This window comes from Nanorana parkeri, unplaced genomic scaffold, assembly GCF_000935625.1.
Source record: "Nanorana parkeri isolate BGI_ZX_2015 unplaced genomic scaffold, ASM93562v1 scaffold642, whole genome shotgun sequence".
In the NCBI taxonomy this organism is placed as follows: Eukaryota; Metazoa; Chordata; class Amphibia; order Anura; family Dicroglossidae; genus Nanorana; species Nanorana parkeri.
In genome coordinates, this window is record NW_017306910.1 from 899862 (window position 1) to 909049 (window position 9188).

Sequence of the window (9188 nt, forward strand, 5' to 3'; positions counted from 1 at the left end):
ATCTAATTCCAGCAATCCAGTACAATGTCCCAAGAGGGAAATCTTCTCTTTGAATACAGTCACAAGCTAATGCAAGCACAGAATTGCAGATCTAGCAGTCACTGAGAAACCTCTCAAACATAGAATCCTAAACTTGTGAAAGACATGAATAGGGAAAAGACACAAAATCAGAACATTCATGTCACAGATTAGTCTTCACATCCAGTAATTGAAGTCTGGTAGAAGATCAGAGCTGACACATGTCTAAGCTGTGTACAGATTCCAGCAGAAGGATAGTCAGGGAATAAAGTGTAGACATTGCAGCAATATCCAGGCTGGGGGGGAGTGCAGAGCCAAGCAGACACAATCAGACAGAACAAGTCTGATACACATTGGCATCTAGGTAGACAAGGCAAGAAAGAGGAGGGGGTATAGGACAGTCTGGACTCGAGTTTGGCATGTTGTGATGCATGAGCCAGGTTATAAATGTCTGGCTTTTTAAGATAGTGAAAAGTAGGGTGAGGGGACACAGCTCAGAAAACAGTATGAGAATGGCACAGAGGGGACAGATTGGGCATCAGTGGAAGAAAAAGGAGAGAGTATAGAAGAAGAAAAAGGGTGATAGAAAGAGAGAGCACGGAGGAAAAGAACAGACATACACGCAGAGAGCATGGGAATAAGGAAGCAGGACAGAGAATGGGGACAGCAGCCATGCACAGAAGTAGAAAGGGCAATAGAAAAAGATATCTGGGGGACAGGGCAGAGAACGGGGGACAGGGCAGAGAACGGGGGACAAGGGAACAGGGCAGAGAACGGGGGACAGGGGAACAGGGCAGAGAGGAGGATACAGCTATAGACAGTCACAACAAAGCTGACATCTAAATGAAGCTGTGACAGCAAGGGACAGGTTGGGAAGGTCAGGGAGGGTCAGGTTGGGAAGGGCAGGTCAGGGAGGGACAGGTTGGGCCATAAAGACAAGTGACCAGGATCCAGGCCCTAGGAGGTGAGCAGGGCAATGTACAGGAGTCAGAGAAACACTGAGCTGCTGTGGAACTACAAGTCCCAGATAGGCCATGAGCCCCAAGCACTGACCTCTGAAGTAAGGTGCTGGGGTATGTTACAACAGGAATATTGGACTGTGGTGGTAAGATGTCCCCCTGAGAAGCTGGGGGTCAGTGATGCTGCCTAGCACCTATGGTAGGGGTATGGACAGGCCAAGCAGCCAAACTCTGGGAGGAGCTGTAAGAATGGATGGGGAGCAGATCTAAACATTGATCACCTAGGCAAAGGCTTTTATGGAACTACAACTACCAGCATGCCTCCAGCAACAAGGCCTGATCTGTGACCTACACCCTAAGGGTCCAGTATGTTCCCTGTGCTCAGACCACTGGCCTCCTGAAGGAAGGGAACCTGCTGGCACACATGAGCTGGCCTAGTGAGTAAACATTACAGAAAATTCCGGGCAACAAGCACTTAATATCATCACACTCACCGTCCACCGTCTTCTTCTTGAACAGGGAGGCCATGGCTGCGGCCGCTCGTTCTATTTCCTCATTCACTCTGCAACCAGGAACCGGTTACACCGCTGCGCCCCACCACGTGACCAGCCCTCCGTCCCGCACAGCCCCTCCCACCCCGTGACGTTCCTGTCGCCCTGGAGGTTCCGCCCACTTCTCCTCCGAAGAAATGTGAGCGGCTCCCCTCTCACCTGTCTGGTTGCGTTCCGTTCTGTATCTGAGCCGTCCCAATGAGCGATAACACAGAGAGCCAATCAGTTCCCGTCCTGAGGGACTCACCTTATTCATTATCTGGTGATTCATGAATGTACACAGGCCGTAGCGCAGTACACAATTCTGCTGGGAAAAGATGATGATGATGACGTAGGCGCCTATGGTGTCATAGTTTCTGCTGTCCCTGACCGGTGACACCTGTCCATGAAATGCCCTGGTTTCCGAAAGTGACTTTTGTCTTAACCACTTGATGACCGGGGTATGGAACCCCCTTCCTGTCCAGCCCACTGTTCAGTATTCAGCATTGCAGTACTTTGACTGACATTAATTCTCTCATGCAATGCTGTACTAAAATTAGTTTTATATCTTTTTTTGGGGACAGATCTAGCTTTTTTGGTGGTATTTAATCACCACTGCTTTTTTTTATATTTGTTACTACAAAAAGAAACATCCCGAAAAATGTAAAAAAAACAAACAGTTTTCACTAAGTTATACTATGAAACATTCATTACCCATTTTTTTTGTAAAATCTAAAAGACGCGGTCACGTCGGGTAAATGGACACCACACACGTCAAGCCTTAAAAGTGCGTGCGGTCGCAAAATTGCAGGAAACAACCACACCCAAAATTGGCCATAGGTGACACTTTAAAAGTTTTCATTGCTCATGAGTTCTGTGTTAACATTCATTAATGGCCCTGAAATTATTGCTCTCACTCCGACGTTTGCAGTTAAATGTAACATATGTGGTGCAACCAGTGGCGTCCCGAGGCTTGGTGTCACCCGGGGGCGGGGACCGGTTGACACTCCGCCGTGACATCATCATCATCCTAATTTTTTATATATGTATGTATATATATATGTATATATATATATATATATATATATATATATATATATATATATATATATATATATATATATATATATATATGTGTGTGTGGCTTTCATTTTTAAACTTTTTTTTTACACTTAACTTTATTGCTATCACATAGGGGGCTAACAAGCCGGCAGCAGCAGAGGGAGGGGGGCGCACACTTCCTGCACCCTTCCCGTCACCCTTCCCTCATCATGCAAATAATAAAGTGGCTCTATAGCCGCCCAAACGCTTGTATGTATCAAAGGCTTAAATTCTTCAAACTTTCCTGCTCCTGATCAAGCACAGGGAGTGTGGGGGGGACGCAGCACGTAGGAACGGGAAAGGACGTTTATAAACTGGCAACCAATCAATAAAGGTCAATTTTATGTTCATTTTTTCTATTGTCTGCTTATTTCTTTTGTATTTATAAGCTCTAACGAGGAGGACCTTCCTAAGAGCTCATTCCCGTGGGCGCAAATTCAGGCCTATGGGCATACAGTGTAAAATACAACTAATTGTAGCGCCCGGGACCCCCAGCTGTTGTGTTTTTACCTCCATAGGATTGTATAGACACAAGACGTTGCACGTGGAAATAAACGTGTAAATGCAAGTAGCAGTGTTTGCTCATGTATGGGAGTACATTCCCGAATGCAAAACTTCCATGTCCAGGAACTTACAACTGTGTGCGTGCGCGTGTAAACGCTTATACTTACATTTACATGCATTTGGCGAATTGTATCTATACAATCAAATGCTCTGGAGAAGTTTCCCCCCCGCATTACTTACCGTTATGTCTCAAGTAGGTGGGTGCTGTAGTGACTCCGGATGGCGCCGCCGTACTCAAAGCAGAAGTTTATCACCAGCACACCAATGGTTAAATGTCCAAATGTGGTCCATTTGATCAACAGAGACTCATCTTGTCCATAGCGACGTTTTGGGGCCTCGCAGGGTCCCTTCATCAGGTGGTATTACAACTACAGACTTAAATACATGTATCCCAAGTGAAAAAAAAATCAAAAAACGTCACCCCCACCTCCCCAACATCACTTTTTTCACTTGGGATACATGTATTTAAGTCTGTACAAGCAGTCCCTGAGTTACAAACATCCGACTTACATACGACCCTTACTTACCAACAGAGGATATTACTGTACAGCAGGGGGCCCCAGGCAGCAGCCAAAGTGTACCGCGCAGCATTTCAGTAGTTGTAATGCTACAGCGCTCGTGCCGACGAGGAGTGCCCGCCTTTTTGGGTCTGGATCGTAGAACTGTACGTACATTACAGGAAGCTGGCTCTTGTTAGACGTGCAGACAAGGGGTGCCTGCCTCTTCTTCCGGGTCACTGTGAGGTTTTTACTGCTGTCTGTATCTTCATTAGAAAAATTTAATCTCACTTCCTGTTCTTGAGACAACAGGAAGTGAGAAGAAATCTACCCCTAGGAAGTGAAATTCACTCCTGTAAGAGTTATCATCGGAAAAAGGTGTCTCCACTGAAGCTTTATCACCAATTCTTGTTTCCACGACAACCCAAAATTCTCAAAATCCAATTGTCATAGGGACAGAAAGTGAGGTGAAATCTTCTGAATGGGGCACACACAGCAAAACAAACGTTACAGAGGGTTAACCCTTCCCTATGGTATCCAATGGTATCCTTTGGTATGGCATCCAAAAATAAAATAATAATTTTTGGGCTGGAGTTACACTTAAAAAATGTACCTGTTCCAACTTACATACAAATTCAACTTAAAGGAGAACTATGAGATGAGTGATTTCCACTCACCTCATAGTTCTAGCCAACCTGTGACAATGAGACTGTCACAGGTCGGCTCAGTAGATCGGGAGGTGAGCGAACACATACCAGGTTCGCTCACCTCTCTATCCTGTCACGGCTCTCTGCCGTGACAGGGGGAGGGGCTGGATTCCCCTCTCCCCGCTCCGATCTGCCAGCGCTGACTGGCGGAACGGACGGGGGAGGGGGCGGGTACAGCTGGCTCTGCCACTAGATAGGCAGAGCCAGCTGTCACTCACACAGCTGGGCGGATCCTGTCATCTATGTCGGGATCTGCTCCGGCTGCGGCGTCTCAGTATAGCGCGAGCTGCAGTCATGCCTGTGGCTGTCAGAATCTTTACAATGCCTCATGGGACTTGTAGTTTTCCCACAACTAGAGGGTCGAAGTTTGGCTACCCCATGCCTAACACAAGGGTTGGCAAATTGTGGCCCTCCAGCTGTTGTGGAAATACAAGTCCCATTAGGGCGCTGCAAGACTGACAGGTACAGACATGACTTTCAAAGGCAGAGACATGTTGGGATTTGTAGTTAAAGCACAGCTGGAGGGCCGGAGTTGCCCACCCCTGGCCTAACACATGCTCGCATGCTAAAAGTTCTATTTTAGTGTGCAGTCTGGTGTCCATTCTGTAAGACACACGACACTGTTTAGCTTTTTTTTTTTTTATTGACATTTCTTCCTTAAAATTTCGTGCGCCTGTGAAACTGCGAAAAACGTCAATACCCAAAATTCTCCATAGGCAACGTTTTAAAAGCTTTTAGTGTTACCAGTGATTGATGGCCCTAGAATTATTGCTCTCACTCTGACTTTTGCGACAATATGTAACATGTGTCAAGTGTGTAGGCGCATCCGACGCGTTTTTGATTTGTATGTGCGTGGGGGCGGGGCCTTTTTTTTGCATTTTTTTTATATGTTACTTAAGTTTTTGGTTTTTTTTTACACTCAACTTTATTGCGATCACAGAGGAGGCTAACAAGCCCCCTATGCAACATGTGACATGACCTTTTTATAGAGACATCAGGGGTCTTTTCGGAATTCTAATGTCACCTTTGGGACCTCAAAGAAGCTGATGAAGCAGAGATCTGCTTCACCAGCTACTTCTTCTGGCTCTAAGAGCCGAAAAATGTGCACAGTGACACCGGAAGTGATGTGATACACATCACTTCCGGTCCAGTGATCGGAGGAGAGATCACCTAGCTAGCATCCTGAAAAAGTCAGGCAGTGTATTAAATCTTTACTCTCATGAAGAGCTCCAAACAGAGTGGCTTAGAGGGAGGAACCACAGTGCCTAGTATGGGACATGCTATTCACAAATGACTTACGCTGATGAGCTCTTACTGCAGACTCTCCCCTAATGATGTGCAACAAAGACACAATGTCAGCCACTGGGGAAGAGGAGACTGAGGAAATGCTTTTTCCTGCCTGCAGCAAACTTTATCAGCTCAGTTAAGGAAAAGTAATTCGCTTGGAGCTGCACAATATACACAGTATATTACAATGTCACAATATATTTCAGTATATTGTGACATGTTCCTGCACACTTGTATAGCAACCCTACCCTAAGCAGGAGTGTCTAAATTTAGAATTTGCCAGTCTAGCCTAATTAATAGTTTAGCTTTCTGGAGTCTCTCCTAAGCTCTTATTATTTGCTTCTGCCTGCTGGTGGGGAGTGTCAGTGGCAGTAGTGCGGAAGGTTTATTGCCAATGGTGCAGGCTGGGAGAGGGTATAAATATTCAAGAATTACCTTGGGAAGTCAGTCTTCCCTTGGGCCTCCTGTCTGGAGGCGGGACGCTGTTGAATGTCTGATCCTTCTAGGCCTGCTGCCTAGGGAGGGTGACCAATGCGCTTGGACAGAGGCTAGGTTTTGAGGCCTGGTATGTTAAGTCTGGGGATTGAGATACCATGGAGGAACCTCAGCCTGAATCAGTAACCTGAGAATCTGGGCAGAAGCTTGGTCCTTGACGGAAGTATAGTAATTCCTTCACATGGAGTTTGTAGCAGAACCATGGGGTATCCTGCTGCCAGGAGCTGATTTCACAGAAAGCTGGGTTGGTTTAAAGGTTCTTTGTCTGTGTAGTTTGAAAGTACATATTGTCTCTCTCTTTTGGAGTCTGCAAGTCCATGGTTGTCATGTGCCCAACCCTCTCTCCCAAGAGTTTTGAGTTTTGAGTGAAAGTCAGTAAACTTCTTGTATGCATTAAAACTGGCTGGCACCTGTCTGTAATAGACCCTGTAACAGAGGCCCAGACCCAGAGATGAACACTTTAAACTCACCAGATTAGTAAAAAGTGTTTCCTGAAAATTATTTCAACATATTAAAACTAGCAACAGCAATATTAACAACTAGCACATTGATTGACTGCTCTCCATTTTCAGAGACAAATGGTCCTTGTTTTAAAAACTGAGCAAAAGTAAAGATTCTGTATTAATGGTGCAGAAGAAAAGTTTCCATGAGGTGCAAGGAAATATATTTAGTCAGGAGTGCCGTGTCTCCCCCATTGGGTTAAGTGAAAATATTTGGCTCAGTAGCAAGGAGGTAAGAGGTAATAAGTGCATAAATACAAACACACACACCACTATGTTAAAGGTTTATTAAACCCTCAGGGGTTGTTGCATGTATCTACTGCTAGCAAGCAGTAGACATATGCAAAAAAAAAAAAAACCCTTTCAAACAGGTTTAAACTTACATGTATCTTCGCCGCGCAATCCCGTCCGAAAATCTGAAAAATCTCGGCCGGCCGTAAAGGATCTTGGGTGGAGCGCAAGTGCAGTTCAGATCTTCGGCCGGGAGACGAGGAGAGACACAAGGTAAGTATATGGAGCAGCGTGCACCCGCACAGACACCGTGGGACAGGAAGTCCCATCAAGCACAGAGGAGTCAGCGCTGGATCGGAGACCCGCACCAGCGCTGGAGGGACAGATTAAAACATGGGGAAAGAAGAAGAAGATCGGATTAAGAGACGTCATTTAAGGTAAGTGCTGGCACTAACATTGGGGGGAGGGAAAAAAAATTATACTTTGATGTCACTTTAAATAATACAGGCTGTCCCCGGGTTATGAACAAGATAGGTTCTGTAGGTTTGTTCTTAAATCGAATTTGTATGTAAGTTGGAACAGATACATTTTTTAAGTGTGACTCCAGCCCAAAAAAGTTTTTTCAGTTTTGGATGGCATAGGGAAGGGTTAACCCCCTGTAACGTTTGTTTTGCTGTGTGTGTGCCCCGTCCAGAAGATTTCACCTCACTTTCTGTCCCTGTGACAATTGGATTTTGAGAATTTTGGGACCGAGAGGGACCGAGCAGAACAGAAAAATAGTAAAAAAAGTTAGAAAAAAGAAAACGATTGTGCGGAGCTAGCAATGACACCTAGCTCCACCCAACAGTTTTCTATTGCCCGGCGGTCCTGCTGCCGTAAAAAAAAAAGACAAAAAAAAAATCTCCGGGGGGCTCTGGGAGTCTCCCGCTCCCGGCCGCCCAGGAGAGAAACACTGCTTTTTCTTTTTTTTTTATTCTGACACGGAGCGGGAGACCCCCGGAGCGCCTGGGAGAGTTTGCTGTCTGGAGATCAGTGTCCCTGGTTAGGTGGTAACCAGGGACGCTGATCTCTCTGCAAGTGGCCGAAGCCAACCGTAAGATCACGGCTGGTTCCGCATAGCTGTCAGAAGCCGGCTGTTGGCCGGCCAATGGCCGGCCGCTCGGCCAGCTTCGGCTTTCAGTTCGACTCGACTGAGCCGCTCAGCTAAGTTCGGGAGCTGTACGGGCTATTGTGAATAGCCCGTACAGCAGCCCTTCGGTTCTACTGAACCGAAGGGGTCCTGGGGCCGAAGCTAGCCGAAGGATCGGCCGAAGCTACGGCCAGATCCTTCGGCTGCTTCGTGAATAGACCCCTTTGGCTGCAGCCTGGGACCCTCTTCTATACAGTAATAGCCCCCGTTGTAAGTTACGGTCGTGTGTAAGTCGGATGTTTGTAACTTGGGGACTGCCTGCACATATAAAAGTTTAAAAAACAGCATCACCAATATACGGTAGAAAACTTCGTCAATTAGTTAATCCGCCTTACAGGGGCACAAGATTACATCTCTTCCGTATCTAATTGAGATTTCCTACAAATATTGTCAAGACTCCAAAAAGAGCCTTTTATAGGATATCAGGGATGTCAGTATGGTACATTGGCAACTAACAGTAGCAACAAAGTGCATGCACTGTGACCCCACATCAGCAGGAAAGTGAAAGAACACTTATAACTGCATTTATTTCCATAGTAACAAGACCAGGTGAGAGTTGAATTTGATAATGACCACTATATCAATCTAGAAAGGCCAACCCTGAATCTCATAAAAAATGTTTATTAGAGGAGATACCTGTGTGGAACGTATCAGGTGTAGAGAGAGAAATTAATGAGCCGTGTCAGGAAAGACAAATTATACGCCCTTACCCGGAGAGCCCAAATCAGCCTATTTTACTGTATGTCTATTAGGCTATATGTAATTGTCAAAGTTGAGAAAGAGGTTTTCTGCGGGATAATTAGAAAACAATTGGAGGCCTCTACCATAAGATAGATGAAAACTTACATTTCCATGTACAATTCAGTAATTACATGTAATTTGCTGTACATGTCAGCTATCCCTTTAGCATCTCAACACGCTCATCTTGACCTTATCAAAGAATTGGCCCTAACAACACATCCATTAATCTCCAGTCCCCTGTAGGGATGAGGAGACCACCCATTGTCATAAATTCATTTACCTAGAAGTGTGCTCACAATTTCAGGATTGCATGCCAAGGTTTTGTGAATTAATGGAGCCTACGATCAAAGTGGCATATAGATGCAGTTT

At 45.6% G+C, this 9188-nt stretch overlaps 1 protein-coding gene across 1 annotated transcript in view; it reads right to left on the reverse strand.

The window, feature by feature from the left end:
- CHMP2B (charged multivesicular body protein 2B) overlaps window positions 1-1605 on the reverse strand; it is a 16709-nt gene extending 15104 nt beyond the window's left edge. The window contains exon 1 of the mRNA XM_018563209.1: window positions 1472-1605. Within this exon, the coding sequence (XP_018418711.1) occupies window positions 1472-1505 (34 nt within the window). The 5' untranslated portion in view covers window positions 1506-1605. The remainder of the gene's footprint in view (window positions 1-1471) is intronic.
- Window positions 1606-9188: the final 7583 nt, after the last annotated feature.